General features: G+C 41.6%; 2 protein-coding genes across 2 annotated transcripts; both read left to right on the top strand.

Moving 5' to 3' along the window:
• Positions 1-15,524: 15,524 nt before the first annotated feature.
• LOC145327490 (uncharacterized) lies at positions 15,525-19,297 on the top strand. Its single transcript, XM_080171036.1, has 4 exons — positions 15,525-17,111; positions 17,289-17,453; positions 17,540-18,575; positions 18,876-19,297. The coding sequence occupies exons 1-4, from the start codon at positions 15,525-15,527 to the stop codon at positions 19,295-19,297; spliced, it is 3,210 nt and encodes a 1,069-aa protein (XP_080027162.1).
• A 75-nt stretch (positions 19,298-19,372) lies between these two features.
• LOC145327492 (uncharacterized) lies at positions 19,373-20,221 on the top strand. Its single transcript, XM_080171038.1, has 2 exons — positions 19,373-19,745; positions 19,839-20,221. The coding sequence occupies exons 1-2, from the start codon at positions 19,373-19,375 to the stop codon at positions 20,219-20,221; spliced, it is 756 nt and encodes a 251-aa protein (XP_080027164.1).
• Positions 20,222-22,916: the final 2,695 nt, after the last annotated feature.

Genomic DNA, 22,916 nt, shown 5'->3' on the forward strand with positions numbered 1-22,916 from the left:
GGATGCCCTTGCCCATAACATAACCGACACCAAAGTAAAGACTTAGTGCTTATTGAAAAGGAAAATATCAAGGGTAGGATATACTGTTTTTTTTTATTTTTACAAAAAGAAATATTTTGCTCTTCTAAACAATCCCTGTATCTCGTCATAAAACTAAAATCTCCTCATGCAATAGAAATATATTGCAATGTTGAGAAAATATGTGCTGAAAAGGACCTTACGTCTGAAATACAAATAAAAAATTAAATTCCTAAACCTTTCTTTTGAGGATAATGACTTTTTGATTTTTGTTTGTCTGTTAATTGTTAAGAATAGGATGCAGCAGAATTAGGGCTCCCTGCAAGAGTTGGGCATTTAAAAAAACTAACACCATCCACCCCATATTTTGAATTTATTCATTTCTTTTTAGGGGAGAGGGGGTCATAGGGGCGGTTAAACTTTGTGTGAAAGCACCCAAATGGCTCATCCATCCCCTGCTTAACTTAACCTAACCTAACCAAAAATTAGAAAAATGAAGGAAGGTGTTTTTGATGGTCCACTCACCAAACCAAGGTAATCCGCCAAAATTTCTACTGCAGAACTTTTATTTTATGACGTAGTGTCCTTTTAAGCCTATAGTATAAAAAGCCAGACTTTTAAACCTTTCCATTAGTTTTAATGATTCTTCTTTTAACTGCGGTATATCACACGGTATTGCTACATATAAATATCTTATCTTATCTTAATATCTCACCTTACATTTTTATCTTTCTATCTGTTTATTTCACTAGTCCCCAAAGTTTTATAATAACGTTTTCTCATTCGTTGGCTTAACAACTTTGGGGGATTTTAGTGAATTTTGATTGGTTTGTTCATTAAGAATTTTAAAAACTAATATTTATCTACTGAATGTTTAATTATTGTATCACAATTGGGGATGTACATCAATTTATCGGCTATTGACTTATTCCTTTAGATCCCTGTTATAAAATAGTCTTAATCCATCCTGTGATCTATGTGAAGATTCCCTAAGAAGTTGAACTAAATCAGTTCAGTGATGTGATCTTGATGACAAACAAAATCAGGGAGTTACGGGCTTAAAGGGAATGTGCAAGAATTTAGCAGGTTCTGACTGACTTTACTAACGCATCATTGCCGCTAACTCGCTGAGTTAGTTTTGAATATTGCAGATAAGTATTAATAAACTTAATTTCTAGCAGACAGAAAAAAATTTGTTATGAGATGGCTGGTTGTAACATTTTTTTTCTCTCAAAAAATATCATTTAATAGATAAAAACTTCATTTTGATATTTGTGTTATAAACAATCTTAAATCTTAAACCCTTAAATTTAATTCTTGTATATAGTGGCATTTTAAAAGAAGTTGTATCAACTTTTTTTTTTATAGCTAGCCGGTCCTTTTAGTAAGAAGTAGATGTAAAATTTTTCATAGAATTCAGATATGCAATCGGTTTTTTTTGTAGACCTCTTATTTTTTAAGTAATTTAAGTTTAAAAAAAAAAAATTAAGTCGATTTTAAGGTACTAAAATGCAACAAAAAAAGAAAGAAAATGGCCATTATGAACAAAAATAGTAAGATCTTTAATTTGACACTTTACTTTTTCAATTCTGTCAGGTAATTATTGAAAAAATCGATTTTTTTAAACCCACGAGAATAAAAACTTTGAACTCAATTTTATCATTTCACAAGTAAAAAAAATATGGGTTCATATATACCTTTAGAATCAGAAAAATATTACGAATCCATTGTAAGCAAAATTGAAAAAAAAGTTTACAATATAGTATATAAACTACAATAAAAGGAATTATATGAAAATATCATATTATATTGTACAGGCAATGTCTTAACTTTTGAATTGAGTATAAAAATGGGAAGGGGGTATAGAGTGGGTAAATAGGGGGTAAAAAAGGGAAGACGATAGTGTTGCCAGAACAAAAAATACAATTGGCCATTTTTTTATTTTTTTACTTTTTTTCAATTTTGCTTACAATGGATTTGTAATATTTTTCTGATTCTAAAGGTATATATGAACCCATGTTTTTTATGTCTGTTTGAGAAAATATTTAGGTCTTATTTAGGTTTTATTAAACCGAGGTTAAAAAAATAGATTTTTTCAATATTTACTCAACAGAATTTTAAAAGTAAGGTGTCAAATTAAAGATCTTACTATTTTTGTTCTTACTGGCCATTTTCTTCTTTTATTTTGTTGCGTTTTAGTACCTTAAAACCGACTTAATTATTTTTTTTAAAAACTTAAATTACTTAAAAAATAAGAGGTCTACAAAAAAACCGATTGCATATCTGAATTCTATGAAAATTTTTACATCTACTACTTACTAAAAGAACCGGCTAGCTATAAAAAAAAAGTTGATACACCTTCTTTAGAAATATCAAATTTTCTGGATAAATCTGGATTTCATGGCCTTTCAGCAAAAACTCTTAAATTTAATTAATTGCCCATTGCCCCCCCCCCCTTACTCCCTGAACAAAATACCTTACTACTTTACACAATAGGATAAATTTGATTACTTTAAAAATTCCATATCTAATTCTAAATGTGACTTAAAGTCACTTCCTGCATTTGTAAAATTGTATTTTTAACAGGGAGGGTGGGGACATTATACTGGTACCCAAAGATTTAAAATATTTTTTTCACTCGCTTGAGGAAAAACTTTGGGTACTTTTTTTAAATCTTCATTGGCTGGTTCAAAATAGCAGTGTCCAAAGTTTTAGATCAATAATAAAAACTTTAGAAAGATAGTACTGTTTCTTATCATTGGAGTGGGGACGTATTTAAATTTATCGTCCATTGTCTTATCCCTTAAGATCCCTAATTTGAATGCATATTTGTATGTTATTATTTGATTTGTATAGTGTACTGCAAAATAAAAGGTTAGATAGGCCTACACTCTGGTATTACCAATAAAGATATACGATGAGCTGAATTTTAATTTCCGAATGTGTACACAGTTTCCTCGGTGTTTCCTCATCCTGTCTCAATATTTACTACTAGCTAAAAAATCTCCAAAATTTTGAATGTATAAACGATATATACATACATTCAAAATTTTAATTCTTAAAATTTAGATTTTTTTTGGAAGTTTGAAGCTTTTTTAGCTAGTAGAAAAAATTGAGATATGATGAGGAAAAACTGTGTACACATTCGGAAATTAAAATTTAATTCATCAGGTATACATATTATCCAGGGATCAAAGGGATAGGACAACAGCCGATAAATTGATGTACATCCAAAATTATGTAGCACAGAACCACTCCTTCTGTATATTACAATTAGTGGTTGAAACGTTTGCACACTCAACTCAATGAACCAACATTTAAAAAAAGTTCCCAAATTCCGGATAAGAAAACGTTATAATAAAACTTTGGGGACTAGTGTAATAAACAGCTTATGCATATTATCACGAACAAAAGCATTGCTATTTTAGTTTTCATTACTAGTAGAATCAAACAAGGATGACAACATCCATAAAAGCCAAGCTCTGAAACGATAGGACAAACAAACAAAAATGTATAAATGTCAAATCAAAATTGTAAAATAATTTGTTGAAAAACTGCTTGAAAATAGGATAATATTTAAGGACAAACTTACGTTTTTAGGACTTGATTATAAAGATGCTTCGCTTAGAAGTTTGAAACCGATAGGATAATTGTAACATGCCTAAATTAACGAAAAAAGCTATCTGTTCCAGACGGACGGACTTATGGACTGACCCTAACTATAGAAAAGCTTCGCTTTTAAAAATGAAACAACGACAAAATTGTTGAGACGGCAATAAAGAAAAAATATCTCCATTTTCCCTATCCCTATTTCACTGAAGTGTATGACCTTGCAGAGAAATGTTTATTAAATAAAAGCTTCAGCTTTAACATTAGATATCTTCATGTTTCTGGAACCAGGGAGGGGCGTTGCCCTTAGCCTACGGGGGATTCGCTTTATGACGAAGTCCAATCTGTACCACTTTTGATAAAAATGAGGGAGATGATAGGAGAAGTGGGGAAAAAAACCTTTAAAAAGAGATGGAGAATCACTTATTTTTTTACTTTACAGGAATCAAAAGTGGTACAGATTGGGCTTCGTCCGCTTTACGACAGCAATAGAGATTCTAATTGTTCCCAGGGCCATATCTCTTATGAGGGGCTGATATCCCAACCTCAAACAGTCGAAAATCCACCTTAAATTAATGATATTTACCCCAAATTTTAGAGATATTTAGGGAAATAATCAAGACCTTATCCTTATCCTGTATGTAAGCAATTTTACAACAAACAAATTTAATTTAGACTGTAAAAATTCTGTTTATTTAGTTCTGTCACTCGACAAGTGTCAATGTGCGTTTGTCCTATACCGTACATGATATTCATAGGATATCAGACTCTAAATACCTTGAGTACGAGTATAATTTACAGTCCGATGTCCTCTTCCTACTTGTTTTACAAAAGGGGTAATTTTTTATTATAATTAAAGAATAACATAAATTTTTTGTCCATTGTCTTTTCCCCAAAGATCCCTGATAGCACCATACAAAAAATTATTATTAGGATCTTTTAGCAAGAAGACATTGAAATGTCTTAGCTAATACTAAAACGTCTTCCAACTAAAAAAAAGCAAGAAGATAAAAATTTATGTACCTAGTAAAAGCAACAATACACATGAGTATCTAAATCAATCAAGGATTGACATTTGGGTCACTTATATCAAAGTACAATGGTAGTCATTTGATATTTGTACGCAAGGCGAATGTTTGGTAGAATCTTAATAATGTAAGCTATTACATCTTTCTATGGTAGACTATTAATAATCAAACAAAATGTGTTTTATAGGGGTTAGTTTTCCTGAAATTTATATGTAACTAATATCCACGTGTACATATATTTATAATACAAAGTAGAACGATGTTTGTTTGTTTGTCTGTCTGTTTGTTTGTAGTGAAGGATCTCGCTAACCGCTGAATCGATCGGGTTCTCCTTTACAGGGTAGCTTCTCATAGGTCCCGGGAAGGTATATAACTATTTTCTTGGGGGGGTGGGACACCCCTAACCCCCCCAAAAAAATTTTTTTGTTTAACCAAAATTAGTGGGGTTGACTAACCCCCCAAAGTTTTTTTAAAATTTTCTTTAAAAACTAAAACACGAAAAATTAGTTTGATCAAACCTCTTGGTGCAAAGCCCCTAGAGGCTAGGGGCGAAGCCGCTAGTTGATTAAAATTTTTAAAAAAAATCTTCCGACCTTTCATTTTTAAATCCGCCCCCCTTCCCAAAAAAAACTGGGTTATCTATTTAACTATTTAATTTTTAAATATAAAGGATATATCTGAAATTTAAAATGTAGATAATATTTTTAGATACTCATTACTGTATTTAAATTGTAGTTTTGCAATCCTTATAAAAGTAACACAATGTCTGTAGGATATTTCTGCAAACCAATATGGTTCTCCTTTACAGTAAAGATTCGTGTAGGTCCATAGAAAAATAATATCTATTCATAGAGATAACTTCCAAAGAAAAAATCCCCACTAAATTTTTCTTTTTAGATTTTCTTTTTTATTGTGGTATCCGCCGAGGATAAATGGCAGACACCGGAGTTCAATTAGATTACGGCAGTGTGACAGACGTGGACACCTTACTATAGAGAAGCTACGCTTCTCTAGCTTTCACTAGATAATGATCAACATCTATTTTCAGTTGTCACTTTATTGAAGGGTTAAGAGATACTAAAGCTATATACAACAAACAATAATTACATGGATAGGAATAAATAATCATAACATGAAAGCATAAATAATACATATACAATGGTCAGTTTGGGCAATAATGATTCCCCCATCCCTGGAAAGGGTGGGGGAGAATTAAGAATACAGTTAACCATAATAAACATGACAGATTCAAATCATTAATTCTAAGCGTAGGGAGGGGGTCACTAGACCCCTTCCCCAGGACTCGGGGGAGGGCCATTGACCCTCCACCGAACCCCAGATCAGGGGTGCCATAGACATGGCTCACGGTTGCCGAATACCACAACTCTCCCCTCGGAAGGCTGGGAGGTGGTTTCCCTATCAGACTTCCGACAGTGGTTGAGGCCTTCGGCCCGCTCCTTAGGGCTAAAATATATACAAACGATAATGATTCAATGGAATCCTAGTGGTGAGTATCTTCTTAGGGTTGATGGGCTCCCAATGTGGGATAGAAGGCAGAGGCTGACTTGGGTTGGATACGTTGGTCAGCGCCGGCAGGTATCAGGTTTGCTGGTGGCACAGTTGTTGCTGGAACGGTCAGCAGTGGGACCTGCGGGTTGTTGTTGGCAGCGGCTGGGGCACTGGCTGCCAGGTTGATTGTCTGAGCAGCGGCCTGTCCTCCGGAGGGGCCGCGGGGTCGGCCAGAGGGCGGTCCTGGCCTACCTGGGCGGTCATGCCCGCTGTCAGTTGATTTCATAGACACCATTTCCTCGGCTGCTTCCCTGCCGATGGGAATGGCATCCCAGTCCACTGAAAAGTCCCGGGACTTGGCATGGTTGAGCCTGGCTCTAGCCAGCGCTTTCCTATATAAAGCTGGATGGTACAGGAACACTTGTGATATCGCATTCAGGGCTGCCCGGACTCCTCCTTGTGCTGCTGCCAGAGAAATGATGGTTAGGTCCCCCAGCAGTTTGAGGATCAGCAACAGCAAGCACAGTATGGCGGCGCCATCTCCCCACTCGTGGATGGCTTGTCTAAATCCTGCCCAGACATCCAGGGCTGCCTCTCCTTCCTCCGCCAGTCGGTCAATGTTGTAGGACACTATCCCATGGTCTCCTGTGGCCGAACAGCTGCCTTGCTGAACGCAGGAGCCATAGGATAGGCCGGTCAGCATGGCACTCTTGTATGCTGGGAACGCCAGCAGTTGTTGCCAGTCGTTCAACTCAGCCTGCGAATACAAACCACCTGAACTGAAGTCATCTAAGGGTTCTGTCAACAACTGCTTAGGCGTATCCAGCGGGGGTGGCCTCTTCTTGGGAGCAGGGGTTAACTCTATCCAGCCTTCCTCCGCGTGCACAGTCAGGGGGTAGGTGGAGGAGCAGGGAATCTTGGTGGCGTGCTCACTGTATACCCGTGTCACAGCGTCTACAAAACCTGTGGGCTCCACTGGCACTTTGTCCCAACACTCCTTGTGTTCGCGGACAACATACTTGTGCCTTTGGCAGGTCAGCTGCAGCAGGATGTCTCCCCTCAGTACCGAGAACGTGCTCCCCTGGACACGCACCGGGTGGGCCGGATCTAGTTGCTGGAGCTTCCAGCAGTTGGCCGCTACTTCTTCCGCTGCAGTGCTTTTCATGCGCGTTTCCAGGGTAAACCCAATATAACCTGCATGGATCTGTGCTTGAAGGGGAACGTCAACATCCCTGGCCGACACTCTGGGCAGCGCAGCCGCGGCTGGGTCAGCTGCCACGAACAACGCTGGATGGTTGGTGGCATGGGCCTCGAAGTCGCAGTTCACAATTGAGGTGGGGTTGGTCATGTTGATGAAAAACTGGGCCTGATGGTCAACCAGATATGCATCCCTCACCAGGCTGGGCTGGAGGCTGCGGATCAGCCTCAAGGGGCAATCTCTTCCCAGGTGGTCCCACACGTAGGTTGCTTCCCCAGTGATACAGGACAGCTCAGAATGGGGACACTCGAGGGTCAGGTGGTCAGACTGGGACTCCACCCGTCCATCCTCCACCACATAGTTCTCCTCCTTGACCAGCAGCCGCCGCTCCTGGAGCACTAATTCATTGCGGTATAGCTGGCCCTCAAAGTGGACGTCCTCCCCCTCGCAACCCACCCCCTCGGGGCTGTTGACGAGGGCGCCCACCATGTCGATGGTGAAGAACAGGGGGTGGTTCAGCTGGAACGTCAGTGGCTGGGTCTTGCCTGGCAACGTGTATACTCGGTTCCTGGCCAGGTCTCGGCACGCTTCTGGGTCTATCTTGGTTGGCCTCATGAGGGTGGGGACCGAGGTCACCTTGAGGTGACCCCATACCCCACACCTGAATGTCCACTGGGACACGGTGAGCTGACAGCTGAACCCAGTGGTTTCCCTCACCTTGACTTGCTGCAGGACGTGTATTTCATGGCCCAGGGGCACCTCCTGGTGTAGGGGCTCCGTGTCACACATCTTTTCTTTATTGTAAGACGTGACATGGGTGGGGTTGGCACAGTCCCACCCCACCAGGACGTAGCTGGTTGTAGGCCACACGGCTGCCAGCAGGAGGCCCCACAGGACCATCCACCAATGGGAGAGGCTTCCAGGTAACCATCTTCCTCGTACACGCGGCTGGGGATCTCCGGCTCTGGTCACGGCTGCTTCTTGGGGCTGGACACGGCTGGGCTGCTCCTGGCTAGATACAAATTTCCATTGAGCGTTATCTGTATGCGGCCGAGGCACCCCGATACCCTCCCCAATGACAGACTGGCAAGCGACTGGCACTTGCCTGGGTGTCGGCTCCCCTAGCCCTAAGTGCTCCCTTCCCTGGTCCAAGGCATGCCCAGTGGCATGGGGCTGAAGTGCATGTGGCACAGGCTCGCCCTTACTCAATGCCCTCCCCTGCCCTAGGAACTCAGGTGCATGTGGCACAGGCAAGTCCTTATTTTCCCAAATTTCAATCTCCCCAGCCTCAGGTGCAGGGGGCACAGGCAAGGCTGGGTGTTTACAATATTTTGGATACAACACATTTAACAAATTCAACTTATCCTGATGGTGAGCAGCTGGGTTCCCTTGGCTGGTAGAGGGCTCTGGATGACATGTAGCTGGACTCTCCCTGCAGGCTGGTGGCGCTGGCTGGCATGTAGCTGGGCTCTCCCTGCAGACTGGTGGCGCTGGCTGGCTGGGGGTGACGGGTGTCACCCCTTCCTCTGGGACCGCTGGCTCGTTCCAGGACTCCGGTCTCTCGGTGGCGGCGACGGTTGTCGCCCCAGACATCAGGTTGGAGGCTGGCTCGTTCCAGGATCCAGGTATCTCGGTGGCGGCGACGGTTGTCGCCCCAGGCACCAGGTGGGAGGCGCTGGATAGCACCCCCCCATCATCCCAGGTGGCGACGCCGGGTGGCGTCCCATACATCGATGCAGAGGTGCTGGCTAGCACCTCCTGCCTCTCTCGTTCAGCGGCTGCCAGGGCCTCCCCATACACCGTCTCAGGGACGCTGGGCAGCGCCCCTCCACTCTTGCTGGGTAGGCTCAGTCGGGCAGGTTCCATCATGTTGAGGCTGAAAGGCTGGGGCCTCAGCACCTCTGGCTCGGCTATGTTGTTGGGCTGTATCAGCTCTGGCCCCAGATGGTTAAGACTGAAGCCTAGGCCAACCCGGTTGGGTTCAGCCGCGCCGCCCAGTACGTTGATCCTAGCTGGGACAGTCCCGAACTGCGGCATCCCATCGGCTCGGTCCGCAGCTCTGGGGGCGGCTGCTTGCGGTGGTGGTGCTGGGGGCGCGCTCCCTTCCATATGGGCCACTCTGCTGGGCTTCCCTGGAGGGGCACCCTTGTCGGCGGTGCGCCTGCGGCTGGCTACCTGGGCCCAGTCAGCTCTACAATCGGCCGCCGTGTGACCGTCATAGTGGCAACGCTCACACTTGGCAGAACGGTCACGGCGTGGCTGGGTGCGCCTCTCCTCTAGGCTAACTTCCACAGGCGTTGGACAGTCTCGAGCTCGGTGGCCTCTCCCCTGGCAGCGGTAGCAGCGGCCTGGAACCTTGTCATCTGGAGCGACCTTCCCCATCTGGTGGAGACCCGGAGCCAAGGAGCCAATCTCCATTGGCTCCGACTCGTCATATTGGGGCAACTGGATGCAGGCAGATCCAGTCAGCCCGTCGGTCGAGTCCACTAAGCACACACCTTCCTTCAGCTGCTTAGTAACCATGGTCACGGTGAACATGGCCTTGCGAGTGTACTCAGGTACACTCGCAATTTCATGGTTCATCATGAGGCGTTTTACATTGGCGTTACGAATTCCACGATTTAATTCGTCCACCAACAACTCAAGATCCTCATGGTTGTAGGCGTCCCTATACAAGGCGCACTTAGTTGATATGTACGCTTGTATAGGTTCTGTCGAGTGTTGCTTGTAATCCCTAAATGCTTGTTTAAGCGTTTGGGATTCAAAAGCAGGGCGAAATAGCAATTCACACTCGGTCTTGACCTGTTCGTAGGTCAAGGCTTGGCCTGCCTCGCCAAACAGATGGGACGCCATTTCCGCCGCTTGCCCTACCAATGACAGTAGTAGGGCGTTGCGGCGGTTGAGGGAATCATGAGGTGGCACGCGGTAAGCCGCCCATGACATCTCAAGTCGGCGGATATGTGCCGACCAGGATTGCTTGGGCGGCCCTCTAAACTCCGGCAGATTGCTCAGCATCAGCTTGCGGTACTCGGCTGGGGCCGGCTGAGGGTCATCCTGGAGCCATCCTGGGGCTTGGTCACCTCCTGGGACTTGATGCTGGTCCATTGGGTCAACGGTGAAACGGCGGGCACAAAGTTATACAGTACTACAATGAATGGTTTGTCACTTGAGGCTTCCTAGCCTAACAGCCAACACTGTTTGTATCACTAGGTTGGGAGTTTAGTTGCAAAGATATAACTTAGCTGTACTTATCAATAGTTAGGTGTTGAGGTAGATAGCTGTTGAGGGTCTGAACTGCTGTCAGGAACTGATTGGGTTTTCCCTTATCACACTAGAGCTAGGAGGAAAGAAACTTGCAATTCTTTATTTGCTAAAACTACCCCTGTTAAATGCTATGGAGTAGCTCCGCTCTGGTGTGAGAGTGTGTGTGTGTGTGTGTGCGTGGAATCTTCTGTCCTTGTAACGCGCGTTCGCGCCGTCAAATCCGCGCACACGGGGAAAACGCGCTCTCACCCCTCAGCTTGCTCTCTCATTGGTCCGCTTCGTCCGTTGGATTTATGATATTTTCCGCACTCTGTTGCGCTACCCGTGAATGGCGCTCTGTGTATCCGATCGCTAGCTCCACACTACAGACGGACTTAGTCTAGTGTGGGTAGGAAGGGGGAAGCGCGTGAGGGGACGGGGGTAACTCCGTCCGTTCCCCCTGTGAGGGAGGGGGGTAACTGTGTGCTGGTGTAATAGGGCCTTTTCTTCTTAATCTTAGGCTTATCTGTTATATCACCCTGATTGTATTTGCCTTCAATGGAGAGGGGCCCCTCCCCTTCCCTTGGAATAAGGGGTGTATTGTTGTTGTGCTGTGGGCTTGAGATTGTTTTGATTATATTACATCTAGCTTCTATTTTTTTGTCCTTATCACAATTGCATAACAGATTTGTTGACCAACTCTGTTCTATTTTTAGCTGTTATCACAATACACAGTAATCCAAGCCTGTTCTATTCTTAGATTTATCACAACACAACAATTTGTTTGCCAAGCTTTGCTCATAAATCTATTGTTTGGCCATCACACTAGGGTGGTAATCCCTGCAAATGTGATATAATATCTGTTTTCTAGATGGGTGGCTGCGTTGTAGCTTCTCAGGATACTCGGGGTTGACGTAGTTTTTCTCTGTTCTGGTGCACTACACCCGTATGTTAGCTCGCAGCTTGCAGCTATGTGGCATGTTTCAGCCTATCGGCGGCAGGGAATGTCCCGTCCTGCTAGCGCCGCTGATCCAAATCCGGCTGATGGCGGCAGGGAATGTCCCGTCCTGCTAGCGCCGCTGGTTCGGATCCTGCTATTTCTTGCAGTAAAGTTGGCCTATTTTCAGCCGTCTACACGTATTTGGCTTGTTTCAGCCGGTCCGCAGGCCTGTTTCAGCCCTTTTGGCGCTCAATTCTCCGTTAGATATCAGCGCTGCTCGCGGTTATTCGTCAGATTTCGCTGTTTCGCTTCCACAACTGCCGGATGCAGAGTTAAACTTTGCTGTCCAGGGTGGGTAATTCAGGTTGCTTGCGTCAGTTTTGCCAGATTCACTGCTGGGAGTACCTTAGCCTCAGATGCGCGTCTGCTCTACACTTGTGGTTCGCCGTAATCTCACACAGCTGTCACCAAAGTTGTGGTATCCGCCGAGGATAAATGGCAGACACCGGAGTTCAATTAGATTACGGCAGTGTGACAGACGTGGACACCTTACTATAGAGAAGCTACGCTTCTCTAGCTTTCACTAGATAATGATCAACATCTATTTTCAGTTGTCACTTTATTGAAGGGTTAAGAGATACTAAAGCTATATACAACAAACAATAATTACATGGATAGGAATAAATAATCATAACATGAAAGCATAAATAATACATATACAATGGTCAGTTTGGGCAATAATGATTCCCCCATCCCTGGAAAGGGTGGGGGAGAATTAAGAATACAGTTAACCATAATAAACATGACAGATTCAAATCATTAATTCTAAGCGTAGGGAGGGGGTCACTAGACCCCTTCCCCAGGACTCGGGGGAGGGCCATTGACCCTCCACCGAACCCCAGATCAGGGGTGCCATAGACATGGCTCACGGTTGCCGAATACCACATTATCACTAAAATTGAAATTGGTCCTCTAAGGGCGTAGCAAAACAATTAAGTAATAGGATAATTATAAATATTAGATTAATAGATTAAAAGCACAAGATGAGATTCTGTATTGTATTACATAGGTTTACTTGCATTAGTTTGTTACTATGTTGCATAAAATAGATATAAAATTCTAGATGATCAATTCCCTAATTGGATCAATGAAAACACATTTTGAATCCTATCCTTTAATAAAAGCAATAGTATGTGTGTCTGTTAAGAAGGATCTTGTTATCCACTGAATCGATATGGTTCACCTTTTTCTTTTGAAAACTAAAGTTTAAAAAGGGGTGGGGTGAAATTTTCACCCCTCCCCCCCTCCCCAAAGTGCCCCTAGGCTGACGGAGTATTAAGACTGATTGACAATCTACAGTAATAAATCTAATATGCATATATGTACATTTTATATACAAACTTTTCTTATATTATCCTACTTATATATGTGTCTGTCAATAAGTGTACTTTACTATAACTTTTTATTCAAAATAGTTCAGTTTTTGTTTGTCCATTAAGATTAAGCTAACAGCTAGAAAGGATATAGTTCTTAAGTTTAGGGAAGAAGAAATGGTTTAAAGCTGTTTTATTTTTATATTCAAGTCATGTGATTATGATTCCATTTATGTCCCTTTCCTACCTCTTTAAATACAGAGCCCTTAGGTACTAGGGGTGAAACTACTAGTTTTTAAATTTTAAAAAGTAAACAACTAAAAGTAAAATTTTTATACAATTGTTACTTTTTGCAGGCATCTAAAGGAATAAAACAATGGCGAAAAATTTATGGACATCCCCAATGATGATACACATAATTAACCTTTATATTGATTATAATTAGAGGTTGAAACGTTTAGACACTCAACTAATCGATATTACCAAATCAAAATTAAATAAAAGTCTCCAAAGTTGGTAAGTCAATGAATAAGAAAAGTTTAAAGACTTTGGGGACTAGTGTATGAAACAGCCTAATGTCCCCCTCCTTCCTGCTTTTGAGTTTCTTTACGTGTATTGGAAGTATAATAGTGTGATGCGTTTGTGAACTCGAACCTTTATCCTTTTGTTTTCCTTATCATTATTGGCAGTTTAGAAAGCGCCTATTTTTAAATAAAGTTCATAATTGAACACGGCATTCAAAATAACGCTTGCGCAACCAAACAAAACAAAGCTAGCGTGGCCATCTTTAATCTTTCTTTCAAGATGTGCGGAATATCTGTGTGATAAAAAACCATGTATAGTCAAAAATGTGGTGTTATCCGTACTGAAAAATACCTTTGAGTGCTTCCCGGATTGACAAGTTCAATGACCTCGGTAAGAATTCTTTCTTTAAGCATTTATAATAGAGTGAAATGATTTTCTTAAAGACGGCAAATTAATCTTCTCATTTTTATTAAAATTAGACCAAGTAATTAATTTATTTTTGTACCAGAATATTTTAATAGTAGTCTATGATGATTTTATTTATGAATTACAAACTCGCATTTAATTTTGATTGATTTTAAGCAAAATATAACCCTAGCTTCTTTTATACATTTTGAAACATAATTTCGAAGTCATGCAACCTTTTATAAGGAAAAGACAATTGTTCCCAAATAAAAAAGACTTATTTTCTTTTACAAGATTTATTTCTTATAATGTATTTAACATTTTAATATTTGATTATTAATTTTGTTATTTTTTATTTCAGCATGACCGTTTTCATACAATAAATTGTATTAGTAACTATGCTGGTTTTGATTCTTGTGGGAAGTAGCAGGTTTCGTACGTTTGTACGTAAAGATCTGGTAAACGCCCAACCAAATGCCGTTGTACCGAAACAATGAAAACGGTATGAAGTCCTGTCAGCCAGACAAAGCCAGTGACAGTTACCGTATGTGTTGAATGTGAATAAATTCTACATGTGACTATAGTTGTAATCAGTGTTAACAAAAGTGAAAATGGCACCTAAAAAGACTAAGTATGAATTATTGTCGGACAGATTGCCTAGGGCAGTTGAGGTGATAACCGAAGAGTTAGACAGAGTGATGCAGGTAGTCTCAGATACCGCAGACATCAATGTTAATCTCGGCAAGGAATGCATCCTTGTTCATGATGCGAACTTAAATCTTGAACGTACCATGAGCGGTTTTCAACAGCTGGATGTGTTAATCCAAGATGATAATAACCTAAAGGATTTTTATAGTGACGTTATCATGGCACGAAAGAACTATAGCGAGTTAAAGCTTACATTAAATGCCATAGATGAACTAAGAGCGATAAGCAATGAGGTTTTAGTTCTTGGTGATGATCTCGCAGCTCACAAAAACAGTTTGCAACAACGTTGTATGCAGATAGTGAAAGTTATAAAAGGTGATTACATACCTCTACCAACTAAAATTATCAGTGATATGACTAAACTGATGGAGACACTGGCAAAGGCTAAGCAAGAGCCTGTTACGCCAGTCTCGGGTGCCTCGGCAGATCCTATGCTGCCGTCATTTGGCGCTCAATCATTTGCTGCCAGTCCGATGTTCTCGCCTCATGGATACATGCCACGTATCGACGAGAAACTCCTTCCCAGCTTCGACGGGCAAGAATCTTCTTATGCGCAATTTAAGGAGAATTTCCAGAAGCTTACTACTGGTTATGAGCCCAGCTACCTTCAGATGGTATTAAGTTGTGAACGAGTAATGAAGGATAAACCGTTGAGGCTGCAATTGCAACAGATTGCCACACATGCAGCGCAATGGATATATTTGGACCAGCTGTTCAAATCTAGAACCAGACAGATGTTGTGTATTTACAACAATTGGGACAAGAAAGGTAAATTGTCCGAGAGCGGCCAGATTGTCAGCGCTCTCGCCGAGTTCTCAGGTGCCATCAACCAGCTCGAGCAGATAACCAAGGCTGATGGTAAAGACACAGTTTTTACAAGCCAATGGCTCACGGTTTTATTGTTGGAGATGCTGTCTAAGAAACTGCCGTAAGAGTTTCAAGATAAGCTTGACCTTGCACTTGGGAGCATGGACGTCCCCGACGTACCTAAGTTGCTGGATATTTTAGAGCAACAACGTGGCGCCTTATTAATGCGCAGCAGTCACGGCTTGGACACGCCGTCCAAGAAGAAAGGTAATCCTGCCGCAGCTGCGGCCGCCGTAGGCAAACCTGGTACACCTAGCAAGTTCAAGAAGAAGCAGCCTTGCCCTTCAGATGGCTGTAGTGGTGAACATTTTTTGTTTAAATGTTCAAAGTTTACAACCATGTCTGTTCCAGAACGGAAAGAGTTTGTGATGAAAATCGGCGGGTGCCTCTTGTGTCTTAACAAGGGGCACCACGCTTCAGAATGTCCGCGGGCTGAGAGGCTTGGAGGCTGCAGGATCAACAATTGTGGACAGAAACATAACTCGTTACTTCACGAGTCCGTCGCCCAGGTTTCAGCTGTTTATGAAGCGCCGTTTTTGGGTGAGAACAATTACATGTTGATGCTCCAGAAGCTGGACGCCCTGGATGTCTACAAGAGGAAGGTGCCTGTGTCCGGGATGTGGGACACAGGTGCCAACCTCACCATGGTTACACAGTCTATTGCCAAGAAGTTGCAGTTGCCTTCTACTGGACGTGTAGCTACTATTTCAATGGCTGATGGCAAAGTTCAGTCATGTCCAACAGTTAAGCTCTGCCTGGTTGACCATAACAAGAACAAGCATGTTATGGAGGCAGCTGTTGTTCACACAATTGGACACACAGACGGGCTGTGCAGCATGGACCCAGTCGCCGCAGCTGCTTTGTTTGATATGAAGCCACAGGACTTTTCATTGGTGAACGGTCCATTGGATATTCTCCTTGGGCATGTCACGCCCACGACGTTCCCGGCGGCGGATAAACTCATCGGCGAGTCAAGATTATACCGCAGCATTTTTGGCACAGGTTTCCTTGTTGTTTCTGCTGATGGAAAGCCTGTTAGTAAGCCTGTTATTTGTAAAGTTACTAAGTTGGAAGTTGCAGCGATGGACTTCCTATCGTCGGAGTCGTTAGGCGTGCAGCCGCCGGGGCTGTGCAATGGTTGCACAGGCTGCAGGCACTGCCTGGCACTTGCGTCAGGCAAGTCAGCTGTTGATCAGCGAAAACAGGATCTAATCAAAGAAGGTTTAACATTGGATCTTGTGAAGAAGGAGTGGACGGCAGCTTACCCATACCGGCTGCCAACAAATACGCTGCCAAACAATTCACGGCAGGCGTATAATATAGCGCTACGTGATCGCCGGCGCATGATAAAAAACGGCGAATATGAAGTATTCTGCAAGGTGTTCAAAGAAGCGGTGTCCCGTGGTGTATACGTCAAAGCAACGCCACAAGACCTAGCCTATGAAGGTCCAGTTTATTTTAATTCTTTGGTGACGGCCTTCAAGAACAGCATTTCTACCCCGTTGAGAATCTGTGCAAATTCTAGCTTGACCTGCAATGGAACAAGTTTAAATCACATCATGATGGATGGCCCACAACCTACCTACACATTGTTTCACAATCTTATTCGGTTCAGAAGTTACAAGTGTGCCTGTGTTTGTGATGTGTGTAAATTTTACAATTCATATGAAGATTCGCAGCTGAAGAGGGTATGATTTGCAGAGGATGAACATGCCAACCCCGAAGTTTATTTGACCAAAAAAATTAACTTCGGGGAAAAATTGGCCGGCAATTTCGCCGTCACAGCCCTGAGACTTACTGCACAGATTTTTGGAGGGCGCAGCCGCCAAGATGTTCATGATGTTTATGGATCTGAATACGTGAAGGGAGCAGAGGTAGTTGCGAAGCAGGACCTGTGGAGAAGTGAGCAACAACCTACCGGATCCAAGTTTGTGCTGCACCAGGATGCTCCAGCTATCAAGCTGGAGCAGTGTACGTACATTGATGACCATACTGGCGGCCACAATAGCAAGCCAGAAGCTGTCAAAATGGTCGAAGAGTTGAAGGAAATGATTGAACCTGGAAACTTCACTTTAAATCAGTTATTTATTCTGGAGATGATATTGATCCTGTTAAGGTACTGGGCATTCAATGGGCCCCCAGAGAAGATGTTCTTACTCTACCTGCTCGGGTGAATCATGGCACCAAGGTAAAGGGCCGAAAATTGCTGGAGGACCTGGACCTGTTAGATTTATGGAGAGCCATGCCAGAATGTGTAACGAAGAGAGAGATTTGGCGGGTCGTACAACAGTTGTACGACCCCTTGGGCCTCATGTGTCCGTTACTCCTGAAGTCTAAGCTTATTCTTCGGGAGGTTTTTATAATTGGAGTGGCCTGGGATGAGCATGTACCTGCAAAGCTGAGAGATGATTTTGTTGACAGTTTGGCAGACAGGGCTAAGCTTGGAGAAGTGCCATTTCAACGTTCTTTAGTTCCTGATGAGCCATTGGGGCTCCCAACCATCATTGGTTTTTCTGATGCTTCAAGTTCAGCCTACGCAGCCATCGTCTACCTACGTTGGCCAACGGCCAGAGGCTACGAAGTGATTTTATGCAGTGGCAAAAGTCGAGTGGCTCCTGTTAAGATTGAGTCTATCCCAAGACTAGAGTTATTGTCATGCTTACTCATGGCAAGATTGGCGGACGCAATTGTCCGAGCCCTGCTGTTTGGCGTGGCAGGCAAGATGTTTTTTAGTGACAGCACCTGCGCAATATCGCAGATTGTGAGTGAATCTGTAATGTTAAACATATTTAACAGTCATCGTGTGAGTGAGATCCAGCAGCTGACCAGCCCAGAGGATTGGCGCTGGCTTCCTACTGATCAGAACGTGGCAGATCTTGCCACTAGAGGTGCTTGTACCATTCAAGATGTTTCACCAGGATCCAGGTACCAGGATGGACCTGGATGGCTACGCTTGGACCAGGACCAGTGGCTTGTAAAGACGGCGGGTGAAGTAAATCACCCCATCCCGGAAGCTGAAATGAATCAGCGGATGGTCAGATTGAAGTGCATGGCTATCCAGGTAGTAGATACTGATTTCTGGAGAACTTTAGCACGTCGTACCTACAGGCAGGCACGCAGAACCATGCAGGTGGTGTTCAGAGCTGCCAATTGTTTTAAATTGTTGCTTGTTAAAAAACGAGTTCCGGCTAGGCAAGAGCCGATGAATGATTCGGTTCCAGCCGGACAAGAGCCGACGGGAGTTTCGGTTCCGGCTGGACAAGAGCCGATCAGAGTTTCGGTTCCAGCTGGACAAGAGCCGACGGGAGTTTTGGTTCCAGCTGGACAAGAGCCAATAAGAAATTCGGTTCCGGCCGGACAAGAGCCGACGGGAGTTTCGGTTCCGGCCGGACAAGAGCCGATAGATGATTCTAAATTTTATGACAGCCACACTTTTTCAATTACATACCTAGATGTTGTGTGTGATTTATTCCTGGCATCATACAACCAGGAGAAAGAGATGATTATTGAGGCTGAAGGCAGATTTGATAGTCTGCAACCTTATTATCACGAGACAGAGGTGTACTGGCCTATCGTTGGTAATAACGGTTATTATCCTGTTCGTAAATTCCAAGTCCTCAAGATGAAGTCCCGTGGGGACGAGACCTTGGAGGCAGCAGCTGAGGGAAAGAAGAAGCTGTTCAAGGATTCCCCTGGCCTTATTTTGATTGATCGTCACAATAACTTGGCCAGACTGTTCCTACAGCAAGCCCACGATGAACTTGGCCACGCCGGTCACAGAAAGACTTTAGCACAAAGTCGGGGTATGCTTGGATTTCACGTGGCCGCCAAGAGGCTACGAAGGTTGTTAAGTCATGTTCCAGTTGTTGTTTAGAGTATGCACGTCGTTCAGCCCCAACTATGGCAGACATCCTGCCCGACAGGTTAGAATCTTCGGTTCCATTCTACCATGTCCACCTTGACCTCGCGAGTCCGATGGAAGTTACAAGGCCTGGAGTCCGCACCAGCCAAGTACAAGGTATGGTTGTTGATTGCTTGTTGTCGTTTTACACAAGCAGTGTTTATTGATGTTCTATTGGATTACAGTACTGAGGCTGTCATTATTGGCCTCAGAAAGCTTCAAGCATTCTACAATATGCCCAGAGTTGTTACTACAGATCGCGGCACGAACTTCCTTGGCACGAAGAGAATCCTTGATGAAGTTATGAAGAAGTCTGATGTGAGTTTTGAGTGGCACCTTGTGCCGACTGGCGCTCATTCGTATGTTGGAAGCGTTGAGCGCCAGGTCGCCATGGTCAAGCGTGTCCTCAATAAGAAGTTGTGTGGAGCAGTTGTTAACCACAATTAGTTGTTGTTGCTGACGGCTGAGACTGCTAGAGTTTTAAACTCTAAACCCTTGAGTTATGCTACACAAGGGAATGATGTTAACACATGGAGAATCATATCTCCTGCTGATCTGTTGGGTGGTAGAGCTAACGACGGGATTTGCTCGTTCGAAACAGGTTCCAGAGATAGAATCACACGTCGTTTGAGCCATCTGGAGGAGCTAACTAGACAGTTCCATGAAGTTTACAAGCAGCAGCTGCTGCCTGAGTTATTGCGCACTGTAAAGTGGAGACGCAATCAAGTTCCGCTAAGCGTTGGAGATGTAATTCTTGTTGACGGGTGCACCAACTTGGTTAAGAAGTATCGCCTCGGTAGAGTTCAAAATGTACGTGGCGGTGGCCGTACAGTTGTTGCCCGTTTTAAATTGTCCGATGATGTTGACGCCACGGATAACGAGATTTCTGCAAGATGATTGTTGAAAGTAAACCTACCCCAAGATGAATCCCAAGACGATTAAGTATTTTTATTAGTATCGTTCTTTTTGCGCATTTTTTTCGACTTTCAGCAATTGCATATTTTTTTTATTTATAATTTGACGCAAATTTCTTTACAATTTCGTTTAAACTTATAAATGAGCTCAAGATTTTATTTCTAACGCATAAAACTAAAGTTTTCTATTCGAATACACAAGTTTTCTTTACGGATTTATTTGATCGGGACCTGGGATTTTTTCGCGTAAAAAATCTTAGGTACGTATTTTTTTAAATTTTAGATGCGAAGCATTATTGTCGTTCCTTGTTTAACAAACATGAAATATGATATACAGCATGACCCTCAAAAAAGTATTTTTAAGCATCTGCAGCCCTTATTTCTCAATGAATTATAAAAAAATGCATATGTCCTTGTTCTCCATAGTATTCCACATAGGTAGATATAAAAATATTTTTTTTACCTCCATTAACACTGGAGATTTTTAGAGCTAAAGTTTTGAAAAAGTGACTGAGGAAAAAGTAACTTTTAACATGAAACGACTTTTTTAGCAAAATTAAGGTAGAAATCCTTTTATTTTTGTTACTAGCAGAAACTTTATACAAAAATGAAATAAAAAATTTAGTTTTTGAGTAAAAAGCATTTTTTTACACATATTTTTTGAGTCTTTTTAGTTTAATGATATTTTGAAAAACTTACTTATTGGGCAAAATTGTTTAAGATCAAAAAACCAAAAAAATCTTTATGAATATAGCAGGAAAATTGTTTTTGTTTCACAATCCTAACATTAACAACAACAAAAGTTATAAAGAAAATAAAATTAAAACATAATGATTTTTTAGTCTAAAAAGCTTAATTAACCCCCTATTAAGTGATTGAGATGTCAAAAAAGGGGGCGGAGCAACTGTCATAATTAATCCTTTTCTCAAATAAGGGTTAATAAATAACCTAAAATTTGCAAATAATCAATTCATTCAGTAGTATTTTTTGCCATTAAAAATTTATATTTTTTGGTGGAATAAAAAAGAAATAATTAGTTAACTTGTTTGTCTTTGTGTATCATTATTCAGTTGCCAGAAAAACATAATATAACCATCCAAAAAATAAGAGAAACAAAAAAAAATTCTTTTTCTCAGTCACTTTTTCAAAACTTTAGCTCTAAAAATCTCCGGTGTTAATGGAGGTAAAAAAAATATTTTTATATCTACTTATGTGGAATACTATGGAGAAATAATTTAATATTAACTATATATTAAGATTATTATATTTCGTTCTGAAGATTTACCTAAAAAACAAAAAAGCAGTAATTTCATGAACACAGCAGATGTACTTTGATTTGTTTGATTTATTTCGAAGAGTAAAGCCCAATGAGGATGCCATCCAGGGTGTTCCAGCTCTGTTTCCTCGGCCGAACAACCTGTATGGCACCAAAACTAAAGCTTAAATAATGTTTGATATTTAAAGATTCTTTCGCAGTTTCTTTGATTTTTTATTGATGATTTTAACTTTAGAACATTTTTCATTCTATTTATTTCAGATATGTTCGTGAATTGAGCCCCGCGCCAGGAATCCTGTTCACGGTTACACAAAAAGAAACAAGACATAACCATAAACAGGACTCGTAGCACGAGGCATTAATATAATTGTAGTGCGTCGGTTTGATCTGCAATCTTTCGAGGTTCAGGTTTAACTGAGGCCCCAATTGCTCTTAATTTAAAGACTGTATAAATAAGTACAAGAAAAAGCTTATTATCTATTCAGCCAAAGAGAAATTGCCAAATAAACACTTTTTGAGACTTTTCTTTTACTTTGAGCTTACTTTAAATTTCGCATATGCAAAAATGCAATTTTAATTTCATTTTGATGTTTTATTGATGAATTAATACAGTCCTTTTTTATGTTCTTAGAATTAAGGATATTTTATTTTTGATGATATGTTTAGATTAAGGATAATTTTACTTTATTTGATTATTCTGTTTATCTAGATTTAAGGATTATTTTCTTGTCTATCTTTTACATAAAGATTTGATCGAAGAAGGATTTTACGTATGCATTTTCACTTTTCTTTAGCAAAAAAGATTTGTTTGAAAAGAATTTTTTTTACTAATTATTCTTTCTTTTATTAAAAATATTTGAATGAATTATTTGATGATTAATGCAGATTATGTTTAGCATTAAGGTTTATTCTAACATTAGAACATTATTATTATCATTATTAATGATTAGGTACCTAATATAAAGTTTGGGTACTTATTTTAAGTTATTATTATGTATCGCATTACATGGTCTAACAAATTCAAATAACTATTTTATTTATTTCGAAAAATTGTGAGGCCATGAGAATAAGTGTTTTGAGTGAGTAGTGAATGTGTAAGCTTTCAATGAAGAATGTTTATATCCTATTCCTTTATTCCTACATATTTGTGGAATTGTGTCATTTTGTGTTAGTACAAGTATTCGTGAATATTACTACTAGCAAATTTGAGGCCAGAAGGCCAAATTTTAAAACTCATGTGATTTATGTGGTTTTGAATTGTGACTTTCGTGGACACTGTTGAAAATCTAAATGGTGTTATGTTCGATTCCCCACTTTCAGGCGGGTGTGTATTGGAAGTATAATAGTGTGATGCGTTTGTGAACTCGAACCTTTATCCTTTTGTTTTCCTTATCATTATTGG

This window comes from Acartia tonsa, chromosome 9 (genome assembly GCF_053477335.1).
Source record: "Acartia tonsa isolate MP-2025a chromosome 9, ASM5347733v1, whole genome shotgun sequence".
Lineage (NCBI taxonomy): Eukaryota > Metazoa > Arthropoda > Copepoda > Calanoida > Acartiidae > Acartia > Acartia tonsa.

Bases quoted from the DNA above. Each gene is read 5' to 3' on its own strand.
- LOC145327490 (XM_080171036.1), top strand. From the start codon at position 15,525: ATGGACGTCCCCGACGTACCTAAGTTGCTGGATATTTTAGAGCAACAA. The intron at 17,112-17,288 runs GTATGATTTGCA...GAATACGTGAAG, and splicing joins AAGATTCGCAGCTGAAGAGG to GGAGCAGAGGTAGTTGCGAA. The intron at 18,576-18,875 runs GTTTTAAATTGT...TTACATACCTAG, and splicing joins GGTGTTCAGAGCTGCCAATT to ATGTTGTGTGTGATTTATTC.
- LOC145327492 (XM_080171038.1), top strand. From the start codon at position 19,373: ATGTCCACCTTGACCTCGCGAGTCCGATGGAAGTTACAAGGCCTGGAG. The intron at 19,746-19,838 runs GTGGAGCAGTTG...ATGCTACACAAG, and splicing joins TGTCCTCAATAAGAAGTTGT to GGAATGATGTTAACACATGG.